General features: G+C 68.7%; 3 protein-coding genes across 7 annotated transcripts; 2 read left to right on the forward strand and 1 right to left on the reverse strand.

The window, feature by feature from the left end:
- Positions 1 to 4: 4 nt before the first annotated feature.
- On the forward strand, positions 5 to 10,743 carry SEMA4B (semaphorin 4B). 4 transcript variants are annotated; one of them, XM_085234457.1, is made up of 15 exons: positions 5 to 137; positions 3,524 to 3,693; positions 6,074 to 6,234; positions 6,505 to 6,567; positions 6,659 to 6,757; positions 6,844 to 6,955; positions 7,075 to 7,191; positions 7,266 to 7,423; positions 7,837 to 8,018; positions 8,132 to 8,282; positions 8,393 to 8,603; positions 8,690 to 8,805; positions 9,033 to 9,196; positions 9,286 to 9,380; positions 9,461 to 10,743. In XM_085234457.1, exons 2-15 carry the CDS (start codon positions 3,591 to 3,593, stop codon positions 10,204 to 10,206), a joined length of 2,478 nt encoding a protein of 825 aa, XP_085090583.1. In that variant the 5' UTR covers positions 5 to 137; positions 3,524 to 3,590; the 3' UTR covers positions 10,207 to 10,743. The 4 variants fall into 4 exon arrangements, with proteins under 4 accessions (XP_085090583.1, XP_085090585.1, XP_085090584.1 ...); XM_085234459.1 differs by lacking the exon at positions 5 to 137 and adding an exon at positions 1,280 to 1,416; XM_085234458.1 differs by lacking the exon at positions 5 to 137 and adding an exon at positions 2,317 to 2,451.
- A 1,055-nt stretch (positions 10,744 to 11,798) lies between these two features.
- Positions 11,799 to 14,423, reverse strand: CIB1 (calcium and integrin binding 1). Of its 2 annotated transcripts, none has more exons than XM_085234497.1 (7): positions 14,285 to 14,423; positions 14,046 to 14,080; positions 13,587 to 13,689; positions 13,196 to 13,349; positions 12,854 to 12,972; positions 12,688 to 12,776; positions 11,799 to 12,108 (listed from the first exon to the last, which is right to left on the reverse strand). In XM_085234497.1, the coding sequence occupies exons 1-7, from the start codon at positions 14,333 to 14,335 to the stop codon at positions 12,036 to 12,038; spliced, it is 624 nt and encodes a 207-aa protein (XP_085090623.1). In that variant the 5' UTR covers positions 14,336 to 14,423; the 3' UTR covers positions 11,799 to 12,035. The 2 variants fall into 2 exon arrangements, with proteins under 2 accessions (XP_085090623.1, XP_085090622.1); XM_085234496.1 differs by lacking the exon at positions 11,799 to 12,108 and adding an exon at positions 12,133 to 12,449 and having other exon boundaries at positions 14,285 to 14,418.
- Positions 14,424 to 14,538: 115 nt separating this feature from the next.
- GDPGP1 (GDP-D-glucose phosphorylase 1) lies at positions 14,539 to 15,717 on the forward strand (the record flags this gene model as incomplete). The annotated part of the gene is made up of 1 exon (XM_010717702.3): positions 14,539 to 15,717. A coding segment is annotated over one exon (1,179 nt), but the record flags the coding sequence as incomplete, so codon positions are not given.
- Positions 15,718 to 15,735: the final 18 nt, after the last annotated feature.

Below are 15,735 nucleotides of genomic sequence, written 5' to 3' on the forward strand. Positions count from 1 at the left end.
CGGGGCGGCCCTTTGTTGCAGGCGGCGGGCGGAGCAGACGGAGCCGCCCCGCACCGCCCCGCACCGCTCCGCGCCCCCCGCGGGCGGGGAGCCCCGGAGCCGCCCCGCGCTGCAGGCGGGATCCGCGCCCCGAGCCGGTAAGCGGCGGGCGGGGTGCGTGTGTGTGTGTGTGTGTGCAAGGGAGGTGTGCGGGGGTTGCGTGTATGCGTGTGTGCGTGTGCGTGTGCGTGTGTGTGTGTGTGCACGCTGCTGGGCGGGCGCTCATCTGCTACCGTGCAGCGCCTGTGTGCGGGCTGGGGGGGGCGCGTGTGTGTTCGTGCACAGGAGGCGTGTAAGGGGGGTGCGCTCGGATGGGGATCCCCACGGATGCGTGTGCACAGCGGCAGCGGCTGCACGGAGCTTGCAAGAGCCGTGGGGGTGGCAGAGGGCCTGCGCGTGTGCAAGGGCGTGTGCAATGCGTGCAGGGTGTGCGTGTGCACACAGTGCCTGGGGCGGGGGCTCTCAGGCCGCGTGTGGGACTGCTGCCCGCAGCAGCGTGGGGCTGCACTCACTGGGGCGTTCCCAGGTGTTTGCAGTGTGGGGCGTGTGCCTCCCGTAAGCGCCGTGCGTGTGTTTACATGCGTGTGGGGGTGTGTTCTGCACACCGCCTGCCCCAGGAAGTGCAACACAGCGTTATGGCCACGTCTGGGTCGGCTGTGAGGAGCCGTGTGCTCTGTCACACGTGGGACGTACGTGTGCTTTGCGTGTCCCACCTGTGTGAATGTGTGCAGAGCAGGACGTCTGCATGCTGTGTACACAATGTGTGCTCTGCGTGTGCAGACCCCGCACTGATGGTGTTCAGTGCCACAGCTGCCACGGGGCTTCAAAGTGGTGGGAGACAGTTGGGGCCACGCAGGTTGTGGGGTCTCAGTGTCAGCCTCCATCGTCTGCTCCCGCAGCGCCGTGGCTGCTCTTAGATTCCAGGAGCCCCTCTTTCTGCAGGCAGCACTCCAATGAAAGGCGCTGCTGTGTCTGTGGGGAGCAGGGCCGAGGAGAGCAGTGCTGGTTTGGGCTCTGCAGGGCCGAGGGTGGCTAGGAAGGGGTCACGCGTCCCTGCACCAGGATCCCCTCCTTCCTGCACCCTGCATGCGGCTCGGAGCCGCCCCATCCCCGCCCCCTGAGGGGCGTGCGGTGCTCCGGTTCCCGGGCTTCACGCGCTGCGGGGTGGGCGTTGGTTCCAAGCGGGGCCTCTCCCTGCTGCCAGCCGGGCGCAGAGGAGCAGAGAGGGCCGGCGTGCTGCCGCCAATCCATTCCGCGTGGCCGCGGCTGCGGGCCCGAAGAAGCCCCGTTTCATGGAATGCACGCTTGGGGCCGCCAGCAGAGCAGCTGAGCCGGGAGGATCTGTGCGCGCATCAGCAGCGCTCGGCACGGCTGCAGGTGTGCGTGATGCGCGCTCCCGCTCCGCACGCACAGCCGAGGGGGCGGCGCGGGATCCCGCGGGGCGGCTCCAGGCTGTCTGGCAGCTCCAGGGGGAGCCGAGCCGGGGGCGCGCGCGACATCCCCGGTGACGCGGGGCGGGACGAAGGGCCGCACGTGGGCTGCATCCGAGCCGGCGATGCGCCGCACCGTGCCCGCAGCAGGCCGGCCGCCGAGCAGGGCCGGAGCGCGCAGGGAACGGCAGCGCGGCGCGGCCTCGCGTTGGCTTCCGAGGGAGCGGAGGGCTTCAGCGTGGGAACTCGGTGCGAAAACCGAATCCCCCCCCCGCAGCTGACCCCGGGCCGCGGGTTTGACTCTGCCCAGCCCCGCACCCCGAGCTGTTCCCCCGTCTCCACCGCTGCAGCCGGTGCTGGGCTGACACGCCCGTGTGCGGGCAGGGCAGGCAGCCAGGCAGCCACGCACACGCCCGAGCGGGGGGCGCGGAGCCGCGGGTGCCCCCCGTGCTGGCACGCTGCGTGGGCAGGCGGAGGAGATAAATGGGAGCTCGGCGTAAACAGGCCGGGCTGCCAGCAGCGGGCCGCGGGGCCGTTCCAGCAGCGCTTAAAGGCGCAGGCTCCGGGCTCGCTCCTGCTCCGCTCGCTGTCCTCCCGGGGCTCCCTGCCCCTTGGTCCCCCAGCCCACCCTTCCCGCAGGACTCGCACTGTTGCGGGCCGTCGTCCCGAGGCTCCGGGCACCGCGCTGCGGCGGCCGCGCGTGGGCGATGTCCGGGTCCGCGGAGCCCCGCGGGGACCCCCACGGTGCCGGGGGACGGCGCTGCGGGGGCAGCGGCAGTGCTCGTACCCCACGCGGCGTGACGCTGCCCCGCTCCGTGACGCAGAACGCGTCCCGTCGGTGGCACTTCCCGGGCAAAGGGTGCTGATAAGGCGGCGGGGTGGAGCCGGCCGGGCCCAGGAAGGGACGGCGAAGCGGCGGGAGCGGGAGGAGAGCCGGGACGCGGAGCGAGGCGGAGTGACGCTGCCCGGCCCTGGGGGCCAGGTACGGCCGCACAGCGGGCGGTGCGGGTGAGCGGGGAGCAGGGACGGCGCGGGACACGGTCCGGGGAGGGCTCGCCCACGATCCCGCTGGGGGTGGCGGTGGCCCAGGGGTGCGGGGCCGGGACGGCCGAGCGAGCAGCGGGGAGATGAACCCTGAGCACGGGAGGGGGCGGCGAGCCCGGCCCCAGGAGAACTGCCGAGGAGACCCTTTCCCCTTTCCCCTCGTTGCCATGGCAAAACAAGCAGCTGTCATTAATAACCGATTGCCATGGCAACCGCTGGACGAGCGCGGCGGTTCTCCGGGGGTCTGCGTGCGCTTCGGCAAGAGCCCCCCATTCCGGCATAGGCCCGCACGGCTCAGGGCTGGAAGCGACTCTGCGGTACGGCTCGACGGTACCCCGCACGCACCCAGCCGGGGCCGTGCCAGTCCCCCCGGGGACGGACCGGTGGGGAGGCGGAACGGTGCCCCGCGCTGCGGGCTGCTGCCGCGGCGGACTCCGCTGCTCGCGAGCTTTAACCGTGGGACGGGCCGGCACGGCCGCTCCATGGATGCCGTCGTTCCCCGGGCGCGGCAGCGAGCGCCGGGCCGAGCGGAGCCCCCCGGCCGCAACTCGCGGGGCGGCGCAGACGGCGCAAATGCACCGAGGGGCTCCGGGAGCAGCGGCGCTTCCCCGCACGGCCCCGCTCTGCCAGCGGCCCCGGGACGCGCTGCTGCTGGAAGAGCCCTGCGGGGGCGGCCTCGGCGTGGGGGCTGCCGGTGCGCGGGGCAGCCGTGCCCTCCCGGCTGCGGCCGGCTGCTCGGTGGGAGCGGGGCCCGCCTGCGGAAGCTCACGGCACCGGGTGCCGCGGGCGGGGCTCTGCCTGCTCCCTCTCCCCGGTTCGGGTCCCTCCGGGGTGGGACGGCGGGCTCGGCGGAAGGCAACCGGGCTCGTTCGCTCGTCGCCCCGTGCCGGTGGCCGCGCGTGGCGGGCCGGGAGCCCCGCGGGTCGGGGCGGGGCGGTGCCGAGCCGGGGGCGGAGCCGCGCCGTGCCGAGCGCGCCGATCGCGCCGCTGAGCCCCTTCTCTCCCCGCAGGTCTGCAGTGCCCGGGGCGGCTTCGCGGGACGCGGCGGAGGCCCGGCCCGGCCCGGCTCGGCTCGCCATGGTGCCGCGGCCGGCGCTGCCCGTCCTGGCGCACTCGGTGCTGGCGGCGCTGCTGCTCTCGGCGGCGCAGGAACCCGTGCCGCGGGTCAGTCTGCCCTATGGTGAGTGTCCGCCATGAGGAGGGGTGGGCTTGGGGCCGCCCGACCCCCCGCGCTCGATGGTCCCCTCGGGGGGGGGGGGAGCCCCGACGGCGGGCGCTGCCCCGCGCGTCTCGCGGTACCGCCGGCCCGGGGGTGCGGGCTGCCCTCGCCCGCTGGAACGGGGTGCAGGGTACGGGGTGCGGGTTGGCCTCCCTCGACCGTGGGACGGAGCTGGCCCCACCGCTCCGGCGCGGAAACGCCTTGTGACAGCCCGCGGGGCTCTGAGCCTGCACGACACTCCCAGCCGGCCCGGCAAGCTGGGGCTCGCTGCTCCGTGGGTGCCGGTAGCGGGGAGCAGCGGCCGGGGCGGATGTTTGTGTCCCCGTGTGCGGGGCTGTGAGGGCGTGGGAGAGGGCAAGCCGGCCGCGGGGGACTGTCCGCGTGCTCCGGTTGCACTGCAGCAGCCGGGGTTGTTGCCTGTGTGAACCCCCACGACCACACGTGCCGGCGCTCTGCACGGACTCCTGCTACAGCCGGCCGTGGGGGCTCCGGGTCCTGCCGATCCTGCTCCGTGCTGCTACCGGAGATGGACAGCCCAGGATAAGCGGGGTCCTGGCAGGCAGAGCCCCCTCACCCTGCAGGGCCGTTCCGTTCCTGGCTGCTGCCTGTGGCCGTGTGCCTGCAGTGACATCGGGGGTCAGCATCGGGACGCTGCTGGGGGCGGCTGCCCTGCCTGGCACTGCAGCTGTGGTGTGGGCGGCCCACAAGTGGTGAGGATCACTTTGCTCCCAGGAGGTGGCCAAATCCAGCTGCTGCTGCGAGCAGTGTCTGTCCTGTGCTGCCTCCTGGCTGGGGACGGCCGAGAGGGTGCGGTGGCTTTGGGTCAGGATGGTTCTGGCACAGGAACACTCCCTGGCTCCGTGTGCTGCGGTTCTTTGACGTGGCCGTGGCCTTGCCACATGCTCCTGGGACCGCCAGCCACAGCCTCGGTGGCACCAGCAGATGTGAGATCTGCTCAGTGGGGTGGGATGGATGGGAGCCATGGGAGGCAGCGGGACAGCCCAGCTCAGCCCCGTGCTGTGCCACACTGTGCCTGCACAAACCAGTTCTGGCCCAGCTCTGCCTCCTGCAGCTGGTGCTCGAGCAGGCGCTGCAGCCTGGGCTCAAAGCTACAGAGAGAACCTCGGTGTCCTGACCTGGATGCATCCTCACCAAAGGAGCGGGTGGGGGGTGCAGGCTGGCCGGTGTGCACCCAGCTGTGGCTCCTGTGTGGGGCGCTTGGTTGGCAGGGGGAGGAGCAGGCGAGCTGCTCCCCTTGAGTGGCGGGATGTGCCTCCAGCAGGTTTGTCTGGAAGAAGCAGGTCTTGTCCTAACAGGTCCCCTTGGCAGCCAGCACAGGCTTCTGAGCTCCTGGGCTGGGTGAGCTCTGTGGGGTGCAGGGGCCCCGCTGTCCTTTTGCGCTGTGTCCACTCTGAGTGGCATCACCCTGTGCCTGGGCATGGGACCCCTCGGGGGGATGCAGCCCCCCAAGTGCATCCCTGTTCCTCTCTACTGCTGCAAGGTAGGCGATGGCTTAGGACAGGCACTGAGCCAAGCGCCCTGGATTGTGCCCAGACTGCCAGGGCTGGGGAAAGGCTGTGCCACACAGCCATGCCTTCTGGGGAGCCCAGAGAGCTTGCAGGCACGGCAGGGCTGGTGCCAGTGGGGGGCTGGATTGGGAGTGCTGTGTCCCTGTGGGGCCGTGACAGCATCACCACTGCACTCCTCGCAGTGACAGCAGGAAGCAGAGAGGAGCAGGGTCCTGGCCCAGCAGTACTGCTGGCACGGGGCACAGCTCATGGCAGCTGACACCGGGCAGGGCTTCGGGCAGGTCGGGGCTTCCCAGTGAGCTGTGGGTCAGGGGTGAGGGAGTTGGCAGCGTGAGTAAGCCCGACGTGTCCCGCTGACACAGCTGGGTGCTCTGATTCAGAGGGCTGCTGGCTGAGAGGAAGGGCTTCCGGACTGGGCCACCCACACGGGACAGGCTCTGCCTGCCCTGGCTGGCAGCCACTGCACCAGCCTGGTGTGGGGAGCTGCTGGGGCACGGCCAGGGAGCTCTGCCCCCCGCTCTGTGGGAAGGGACCCCAGGGCTGGGCAGTGGGGCTGTGAGCCCCGGGCCGTCCCCAGGGCCAGGATGCCGTGGCAGTTCAGACTCTGCCCTCGGGTGTTATTATGGCCATGCGTGGTTTGTGGCGGCTCCGAGGTGCGGCAGCCCGGCCCACACTGGCAGCCAAGGCTGGGAGATCGGGTCCTTCTGCAGCATCTTCTGCTTCCTTCTGTGTTTCCCAGACGGTGCAGCGCCAACCTGCTGCTCATGGCCCCAGGTGCTGTGTGGTGCTGATCCCTCGCTGTCCCCCTGCAGACTCGGCTGAGCGTGTGGTGCAGCGCTTCGAGGTGCCCGGCGTCTCCAACTACACGGCGCTGCTGCTGAGCCCGGATGGCGGCACGCTGTACCTGGGTGCACGTGAGGTGCTCTTTGCTGTCAACACCAGCCACTTCCAGCACAGCACGCTGGCCCGCAGGGTGAGCCCATGTGCATGCTGCCAACACCACGAGTCCATGGAGAGGGCTGGGGACACTGAGCCCAGCTCTGGAGTGGGGTCCTGGTGCATTCGGCAGCCGGTCAGGGCAATGCAGAGGGAGCTGCACCGTCTGCGCCGGCATCGGGTGCTCAGACCCAGTGCTGGGATCTGTCCGGAGTGGGGTCAAGCGGAGCCGCTGATATTGGGACCGTAGAGGGGTGCTGGGGGGCAGTTGGTCGTTGGGCTCTCAGTGACCGTCCCCTCTCTGCAGCTGCCTTGGGGTGCGGATGAGGAGAAGAAGAGGCAGTGCGTGTTCAAGGGCAAGGACCCCCAGGTGAGCCCTGGTGCCTGGGATGTGCCGCCTGGGCCGGGCGGTGCCGGTGCCCGTGTGCAGGGTGGCTGAGCCGTGTCTCTCTCCCCTGCAGAGGGACTGTCACAACTACATCAAGATGCTGCTGCAGCTGAACAGCACCCACCTGTACACGTGTGGGACCTGTGCCTTCAGCCCCACCTGCGCCTACATTGTGAGCTGGGGAGAAGATGGGGTCCCCGGAGTGGGAGTGGGGGGCACTGTGGCCTGCCCCCGGCTCACAGCCCCGTTCCCTCACAGAACATGCAGCACTTCACCCTGGAGCGGGACGGGTTGGGAAGGGTGCTGCTGGAGGACGGGAAGGGACGTTGCCCCTTCGACCCCGAGTACCGCTCCACCGCCGTCATGGTCGGTAAGGCACGCACCTGCAGCTCCACTAGAACAGAGCGGGGCTGTGATCCCACAGGCAGCCCCCATGGGGAGTGGGGCTGCGGGGCTGGGCCGGGTCCCAGCACAGCATCCCTCTGGCAGATGGGGAGCTCTACGCTGGGACCGTCAGCAACTTCCAGGGCAACGAGCCCACCATCTACCGCAGCCAGGAGAGCCGCATTTCCCTGAAGACAGAGAACTCCCTCAGCTGGCTGCAGGGTAAGAGCCGGGGCGGTGGGCTGCGGGAGGCACTGGGATGGAGGTGAGTGATGCTGAGTGTGCTGTTCTCCCAGACCCGGTGTTCGTGGGCTCAGCCTTCCTGCAGGAGAGCCTGCCCGCCGGCAACCCTGACGGCGATGATGACAAGGTCTACTTTTTCTTCAGCGAGACCGGCAAGGAGTTTGACTACTTTGAGAACACCATTGTGTCGCGCATCGCACGTGTGTGCAAGGTGGGTGCAAGGCAGTGGGGACGGGGGGGGTGGAACGCACCCCTAGAGTGTGGGGAGGACATGGGACTGCCCTGTGTGTGTATCTCTGTCTGCTGGTTCCCAGACACTCTGGGAAGGAACTTGCAGGAGACCCCTCTAGGGCACTTCCAGCTCTGCAGTGCCATTCCTCACCAACTCCCCCTTGCTGGAGGGCACACAGACCTATCCTCCTCCTGCACCGCATTTCCCTTCTGCTGGGAATGCCGCTTTGCCTGCGCCGCCCCAAAACTGAGCTGCTCTGTGTGTGATCCTGGTGCAGCAGCATGAGTTGCAGAGCCCTCCACTGTTACCGACACGGGGGGCATCTCGGGGGCTCCCTCCTTGAGGCGGCTGCACTACCGTTGCCCGTGCCCTGACCCCCAGTGCCCATACAGGGGGACCAGGGTGGGGAGCGGGTCCTGCAGCGGCGGTGGACGACGTTTCTGAAGGCGCAGCTGCTCTGCTCGCACCCCGAGGACGGCTTCCCCTTCAACGTGCTGCAGGACGTCTTTGTGCTCACGCCCGGGGAGCAGCGCTGGAGGGAGACGCTCTTCTACGGGGTCTTCACATCGCAGTGGTGAGCGCAGGGCAGGACCGGCAGTGCCGCCTGGGGCAGTGCGGGGGGTCTTGGCCACACTCGGGTTCCCGAAGCCGCAGTGCTTGACCCTGCCGTGTGCTGCTCCCTGCCAGGAACAAGGGCGGCCTGGGCAGCTCGGCGGTGTGCGCCTTCCCCATGCACAGCGTGCAGAAGGCCTTTGGTGGGCTCTACAAGGAGGTGAACCGTGAGACTCAGCAGTGGTACACCGACACCAGCCCGGTACCAGAACCACGGCCAGGCACGGTGCGCACCTCGGGGTGCTCGTGTGGGAGCGGGACGGGGCGGCCTCATCCTGCCCGGCTCCTGGGAGCACAGCTACCCACAGCCCCGGCCAACCCCCGCTCTCTCCACAGTGCATCACCAGCCACACGCGGCACCTGAAGATCAACTCGTCCCTGCAGATGCCGGACCGCGTGCTGAACTTTGTCAAAGATCACTTCTTGATGGACAGCCCGGTGCGCAGCCAACCGCTGCTGCTGCAGAGCCGCCTGCGCTACCAGCAGATCGGGGTGCACCGCGTGCAGGGGCTGCGCGGCACCTACGATGTCCTCTTCCTGGGCACGGGTGGGTGCAGCCCAGGGGCCGGGCGGCATGGGGGGATGGGTGCTGTGTGCCCCCAGCCCTGCTCAGCACAGTCGCTGTGTTTGCAGACGATGGCCGCTTGCACAAGGCGGTGCGTGTGAACCACCGGGTGCACATCATCGAGGAGATCCGCCTCTTCCCCACTGGCCAGCCCATCCTGCAGTTGCTGCTGGACCATGAACAGGCAGGAGCCGAGCACAGGGGGGCTGGGGCGGGGGGGGGCGGTGTGGGATGTGAACCTACCGGTGGGTTGAGGGTTGTCTTCCCATCCTTGCCGGACCTGCACCGTGCTGGAAATCACAACTCCAAGCCCAGGGCAGGGGAGCCCACGAGGATTCAGGCACGTGGGGTCCGTTCCCACCGCAGGCGCTGGGGCGGTGTGACTGACACTGCTGTGCCTCCTCCCCGCAGGGCCTGGTCTATGCAGCCTCCTACACGGCGGTGGCTCAGGTGCCCTTCTCCAACTGCAGCCTGTACCGCAGCTGCGGTGAGTGTGTGCTGGCGCGGGACCCCTTCTGTGCCTGGAGCCACGGCGCCTGCCGCAGCACTACCCCGCACCCCCCGGCACATCCCCAGTAAGTGCTGCACCCACCAGTGCTCCGTCTTCCTCAGAGCTGCACTCCCCCTGCAGCCCCCAGACCCCTGACCCCCCTCTCTGCCTCAGGCTGTGGGCGCAGGACATCGAAGGTGCCGAGACGGAGCGGCTCTGCCAACCAACCAACGCGTCCCAGCCCCGGCCCCGCGTCCTCCTGCCTCCAGGTGCGATCCTGCTTGTCCCCTCTGGCGCCCGCAGCGCCGGGTCCCACAGCCTCGCTGACATCCCCGCTTCTCTCCCGCAGCCTCGGGCACCCCGTGCCAGCGGATCCAGCTGCCGCCCAATGCGGTGCAGCCGCTGCCGTGCCGGCTGCTCTCCAACCTGGCGTCGCGGCGCTGGCTGCACAACGGGACCCCCGTCAACGCCTCCTACCTGGTGCTGCCCGAGGGGGCCCTCATCCTGGTGGGCAGCCCGGAGCGTGCGGGCACATACGAGTGCTGGTCGCTGGAGGAGGGCTTCCGCAAGCTGATGGCCAGCTACTGCGTGGCTGTGCAGGAGCCCGGCAGGAGGGGCTTCACCGCGCCGGAGGCCGTCAGCACCTCGCGGAGCACTTCGGCCGTGGGCAGCATCGCGGCGCGGCTGGACGGCAAGACCTACTGGACCGAGTTCCTGGTGATGTGCGGGCTGTTCGCCGCCGCCGTGCTCGTGCTGATCCTCTTCCTCCTGCACCGTCACTGCGACGGCGTGAAGGCGCTGGTGGAGCCCGGGGACGCCAGCCGGCACCAGAAGACGCCCCGTAAGCCGGTGGAGAGCCTGCCCCTAAACGGCAGCAGCCTGCCCAGCGCGGCGCCCGAGCACAAGGGCTACCAGGCGCTGCAGGACAACTACATCGTCAGCACCCCCGTGCACGAGCCGCCGGGCACTACGCGTGCCTTTTCCGAGTCGGAGAAGCGGCCCCTCCACGTGCGGGACAGCTTTGTGGAGGTGTCCCCCGCCTGCCAAAGACCCCGCGTGCGCCTGGGCTCCGAGATCCAGGACTCGGTGGTGTGAGGGGACGGACAGCCTTCGCGCACCACCTCTGCTCTGCTGAGCCTCGCCGGCTGGGATCGGTGTTCGTCTGTGTGTGCATGCCTGGAGCCCGGCCCCGCCGCGCCGCCCGCCCTGGTGGGGGGGGGGGGGGGGGTCTTGGGCACCGCCTCGGGATGGGGCCGGCAGAGGGTACCGCCCGCCTTGCAGGGACGGTTGGACTTCCCCCATCCCCGCGCAGGCACAGCCCCGTCTATGCAGAGGGCTGGGGGCGGCCGCAGCCCCCTCGTGCCCCGACTCACTGTGACATCCTGCTGGGGGCCCGGAGCCGCTTGTGCGGCCGGGTGGTGCTGGTGCGTGGTGGCCACGTGGATGTGGTGTGTGTCTGTGCTTGGTTCGTTTTTAATACGTTGAAAATGTGAATTGTGTCCTGGGGAGGGAGCAGACAGCGGTGCTCACCCTGTGCCGGGACGGAGCACCGTGCTGCGTATCTCATGTCCCCGATGTGCGTGTGCAGAAACGTCTGTGGTTTTTATCTAAAGTCCAGGTGTTTCCTTTGTACACGTGTGTGTGCTGCTGTGGCCACAGGTGTGGAACTGGGGCCCCTTCCCCGAGCTGGGCCCACTCCATTGGCTCCTGTGGGCCAGGCGTGCATGGCGTGTGCGGGGCAGGCGTGATGGTGCGTGGGGCTGATGTGTGAGGCTGTGCCAGCACGCAGCTCCAGAACGGGATCCCCGTGACCCCGCTGTAGGGTGCTGCAGGACTCAGCAGTGCTTTGCTGTTTTGAGGCCCCTCTTGCATGGTGTGGGGAAGCAGCTCTAGAGCATGGCACGGCGCTTCTTATCTGCCTCGTGCCTGGGAAGCAGTGAGCTCCGCACCAGGCCAGCATGCTGGGGCAGGCTTCCCTGGGACCCGCATTGGCTCACTCCCGCCAGGACAGCGGTCCCCACTTCCTGCCCAGCCTGTTCTGGGACATCAAAAAAGCCACCGGAGGCGTCGGCTGGTGCCGTGCCAGCAGACACGGCCCGCGGGCTGTGGCAGGCAGATAGCATCATCGCTGTGGGGCAGCGAGCTGGAAGGGCCCGCACCGCTGGGAGCAAGCAGCCAGGATGTGAGAAACGGCAGCAAGCTGGGACTGGGGATCCAGCAGCACTGGGGATCCAGCAGCGCCAGGCAGTGCAGCCGTCTCAGCATGGTGCTGCTAGGGAATGCTGCGGGCTCCCTGAACAGAGCTGTTCCCAGATGGCAGCCAGCCAGCACCAAACCCGCTGGATGAACAGACACAAAGGGCCCTTGCGCGGCCCACAGCAAAGGTACTGCTTGCTTGCCCTGGATTTCCCTTTGTGCCTCCTGCTAGAGAGCAGAGCTCTTTGTGCAGCGCCTGCTAAGCGCTCTGGGAACGGCCTCTGGTTCTCCCAAGGAGGGAGGGATCCTGCACCGAGCTTGTTCCCCAGCAGACCTGCCCCCTGCTGAACTGGGACCACTGTTCCCAGGAGCTGCTTGGGGCTGGCAGGGGGCCACGTCCCCAGCACCATCTTGGCAGTGGTCCTGCAGCACTCACACCCCGCTCCTCCCTCCCCTGACGCGAGACAAAGGCCACTGGCAGCAGGACCAGGTTGGGGGTGAAACCAGAGCCCTTTATTTGTCCTCTCCAGCGTACAAAGGAAGGGGCCAGGCCCTGCCTGCACCAGGCAGAGCACTGGCTGAGCATGAGCCTAAGGCAGAGAGGAAAGAACTGGAAAATGAGAACAGACCCTGAGTGTATTGGTGCTGAAGCAAGGAGCGCAGCCCCCGTGCTCCAGGGCAGCAAAGGGACAGCAGTGCCGGGATGGCACATCCAAAGGGCAGTTGGGTTATTGCTTGGAGAGACTGCTCCCCAGGGTGCAGAAGGGCCCCATGGAAGAGCAGCAGAAGGCACATATGGTACTGTGGGTGGTGAGAGGGGCTGTGCTCATGCACTGTGCCTGCCCCGATCCACCACAGAGCTGTGCTTGTGTGGGGTAAAAATGTGCTGCTGGGACAGCCAAGCTGCTGCCTGTGGTGGATCCTCACAGGGCCGTCTGGAACACCTGTAACCAAGCCCACCAGGCACGGGAGGAGCAGAGTCCTGCCCTGCAGCACGGTGCAGCACTGCCAGGCTGGGGAGGAGCAGGGGCTGAGCTGTCTCCTCAGAAGAAGGAACATCTGAGATAACAAAGAGCTGCAGCAGCTGGAGAAGCAGATCTGCAGGAGATCCTCAGGGCCCTCACAGGACAATCTTGAAGGAGCTGTAAGAGATAAGACACGTTCAGCACCTCCCTGCTGCATGAGAAGTGGTTTGTGAGCAACCAGCTCTGTGGATGTGCTGTGCTCCGGCGTAGATGAGTGCAGTGCAGGAGGAAGTTCCTAAAGGAACTTCTAAGGGGTGGCCTTGCCTTGCTGCTCTGATAAGTGCTGCCCCAAAGCCAGCACAGCAGCAGGGTGGGCTGACTCCTGGGACCCCTTGTGCTGCTGGAAGCCACGTACCTGACAAAGTCTGGGGAGCGGGAAATGACATGCTGGAACTCAGAGAGGTTGATGGTGCCATCCTTGTCAATGTCAGACTCCTCCAGGACCTGCAGGAGAGGCAGTGAGCACTGGGCTCCCTGGGGCCAGGACCATGCAGTGCTCCCTGCCCAGCTCAGGTCCTTACGTTACAGATGAGCTGCTCCATCTCAGCGCTACTCAGCCGTGCCTCCTCTCCTTGCCCTGTCAGGCAGTTCACCAGCTCCTCCAAATCCTTTCTGTCCAGGACCCCATCATCGTTAAAGTCTTTGGGCAGAAGAAAGTTATGTTTCTGTGGGGCCCCTGTGACTCAAGTCACAAAGCACCCGTGCTGAGAGGGGCCTGGGACAACTCATGGGCATAGCAGCTCCAAGTACAGAAGGTGTCCCCAAAGCTGCCCCACGGGCACACTGAAGGCACTGCCAGCCCTTGTCAACTGTCCCCAGCCAGTGGGTGGGATCCCAGGACACTACGTCACACCCAGGGTTACCAAAGATGCGGAAGGCGTAGTTGGATTTGATATCTGAGGTGGCAGCATCACTGAAGGCGCTCAGCATGTCGAGGAAGTCTTCAAAGGACAGGCTGTCGTCCCCATCCACTGAGGTGGAGAACACATGGCAGATCCGGTGCTGGAAGGGGTTTGCCTGCCAAGACGGGGAAGGCTCAGGGCAGGGCTGGCACTGAGCCACGAGGAGCAGAGCTCCGCTCTGATCTCAGCCCGTCCCACCCGGCGCAGCCGTGCCATCGCACTGCGGTGCCGTGGGGCTGCTCTGCACAGGGCCGAGGACGCAATCCACGGAGCCACACGACGAGCACGGCGCGCTCCCAGCACCGAGTGCTCGGGGTGAGCCTGCCCACCCGGCCCGCTCCAGGTACCGTACCCGCAGCTCCGGCAGCGTCAGGATCTGGCTCTTGGGAACGCGCACAGAGCAGGCGTTCTCCCTCTGCTCCTTTGGCAGCAGCTCACTGAACCTCTTGTAGGCACTCGAGAAGGCGAGAACAAGGGCCGCTCTGTGCGGGAGCACGCGGGGCAGCCCCGGGGCGGGGGCAGCGCGGCCCCCAGGCGGCACCGCGCAGGGCCGGAGCCGCTGCCCGCCCCGTCCAGGAGCGGTCCGTTGCGCAGCCGGAGCCGCTCTCTCGGACCCGGAACCGCGCGCTCCGCCGGGCGAGGCCGCATCCGCGCACTTCGCACCCCGGGGTCACGAAAACGGCCCGCCCAGCGCCGCGCTGCCCGCTCCCCCCCCACGGGGAGCAGTTCCCAGGGTGAGCAGCGCCCGCAGCGCGGGGAGAATGCCCAGGACCGAGTCCCCCTCCCGCATAGCCCCCGTCCCGGCACTTACAGCAGGATCTCCTGCTTGTTCAGGAATGTCAGCTCCTGCGGGGAGAGCGCGGTCAGCGCGGGGAGCCCCGAAGGAAGAAGCTCCGTCCCGGCCCCCGCCGCAGCCCCGGACTCCCCCCCATTCCCCGGTTCTCACAAAGCCGGGAGCTCCCCCAGACACGGGACCACAAATTCCCCATCCTTGGCCCCCCCACCCGGCGATCCTTCCCCCCCGATCCCCCCAGCACGGCGTCCCCCCACCTGGTACTCCCCCAGCGCCTCCCGGGGCAGCAGGCTGCTGGAACCCCCCATGGCGCCCGGCGCCGCTTCCGCCCCGCACGTCACTCCGCCGCTCCCGTAGCAACGTCCCGCCCCGGGCTGGGTACGCGCCGCACGTAGCACCGCCCCCGGCCCCACGCGGCACCCGCTGGGAGCGCAGGTGCGTGGTGTGATGGGTGGGAGATCGGCGGGTCGTGAGGGCCGGGGCAGAGCGGGTGCGGCGGGCGACGGGATGAACGTCGGGGACGGGGGGCAGCGCTGGGGGCGGGGTCGGCCAACTCGTGCTCGCGTTCCCCTCCGTCAGGTTCCCGGTGGCACCGAGCATAGCAGCGGGGGCCGGCGAGCACCAAGAGCAGCTGCAGGACGCCCTTCAGCCCGAGGACTTCGCGTACCACGAAGATGAGTTCATCCTGGAGGGCGTCGCCTGGCCGGGCACCGCGCTGTCCCGCTTCGACCGGGTGTTGCTGGGGGCCTGGCAGGAGCGCATGGCGCGGGGGCTGTTCCGGTACCACCTGGCGGAGCTGCCCACCCGCGTGCTGCCCGGCGCCATGCGCCTGCTGGTCCAGCTCAACGCGCAGCGCAGCACGGAGCGCAGGCGGCCGCAGGCAGTGCACAGCCTGACGCAGCCTTTCGACTCCCAGCAATTCAACTTCACGCAGATCCGCCCCGGGGAGGTGCTGCTGCGCCTGCACCGGAGACCCTCGGCCGAGAGCGACCTCGCGGCTGCGGACCACGTGCTGGTGGTGATCAACGTCAGCCCCCTGGAGCGCGGCCACGTGCTGCTGCTGCCGGAGCCGACGCTGCGCCTGCCGCAAGTCCTCACCCCCGAGCTGCTGCGCGTGGGGCTGGAGGCCGTGCTGCTCAGCGCCCGGCCCGGCTTCCGCGTGGGCTTCAACAGCCTGGGGGCCTCCGCCTCCGTCAACCACCTGCACCTTCACGGCTTCTACCTGGCCCACCCGCTGCTGGTGGAGACGGCGCCGGCCGAGCCGCTCTGCCCCACGCGGGGGCTCAGCCTCCTGCTCGAGGCCCCGGCGCCAGCGCTGCTCTTCTACACGGCGGGCGCCGGCCTGGAGGCGCTCGCCCGGGACGCGTGCAGGGCGGCGGCCCGCCTGCTGGCCCTGGGTCTGGCCTACAACGTGTTCGTGACGCGGGGCGCCCCGCCAGAGGGCTCGGCCGGGCCCGGCGCGGGGCTGCGGCTGCTGCTGTGGGCCAGGAAGCCGCGCTTCGAGGCCGAGGAGGGCGCGGCCTTCAACGTGGCGCTGTGCGAGCTGGCCGGATTCCTGCCCGTGGCCACAGCCGCCGCCTTCGAGGAACTCGACGAAGCCGAGGCGCTGCGCGCCATCCGCCGACCCCTGCTCCCGGAACCGGAAATGCGCCGCCTCGCCGCTGACCTGGCGCGGCTGCTGGAGGACTGAGCCCCGGGGGCGCTGCCC

This window comes from Meleagris gallopavo, chromosome 12 (genome assembly GCF_905368555.1).
Source record: "Meleagris gallopavo chromosome 12, MGAL_WU_HG_1.1, whole genome shotgun sequence".
NCBI classification, from domain to species: domain Eukaryota; kingdom Metazoa; phylum Chordata; class Aves; order Galliformes; family Phasianidae; genus Meleagris; species Meleagris gallopavo.

Bases quoted from the DNA above. Each gene is read 5' to 3' on its own strand.
- SEMA4B (XM_085234457.1), top strand. From the start codon at position 3,591: ATGGTGCCGCGGCCGGCGCTGCCCGTCCTGGCGCACTCGGTGCTGGCG. The intron at 6,956-7,074 runs GTAAGGCACGCA...TCCCTCTGGCAG, and splicing joins CTCCACCGCCGTCATGGTCG to ATGGGGAGCTCTACGCTGGG. The intron at 8,019-8,131 runs GTGAGCGCAGGG...GCTCCCTGCCAG, and splicing joins GGGGTCTTCACATCGCAGTG to GAACAAGGGCGGCCTGGGCA.
- CIB1 (XM_085234497.1), bottom strand. From the start codon at position 14,335: ATGGGGGGTTCCAGCAGCCTGCTGCCCCGGGAGGCGCTGGGGGAGTAC. The intron at 12,973-13,195 runs GTAACCCTGGGT...TTCTGCCCAAAG, and splicing joins CTACGCCTTCCGCATCTTTG to ACTTTAACGATGATGGGGTC. The intron at 12,109-12,687 runs GTACGTGGCTTC...CACCACCCACAG, and splicing joins CGCTCCCCAGACTTTGTCAG to TACCATATGTGCCTTCTGCT.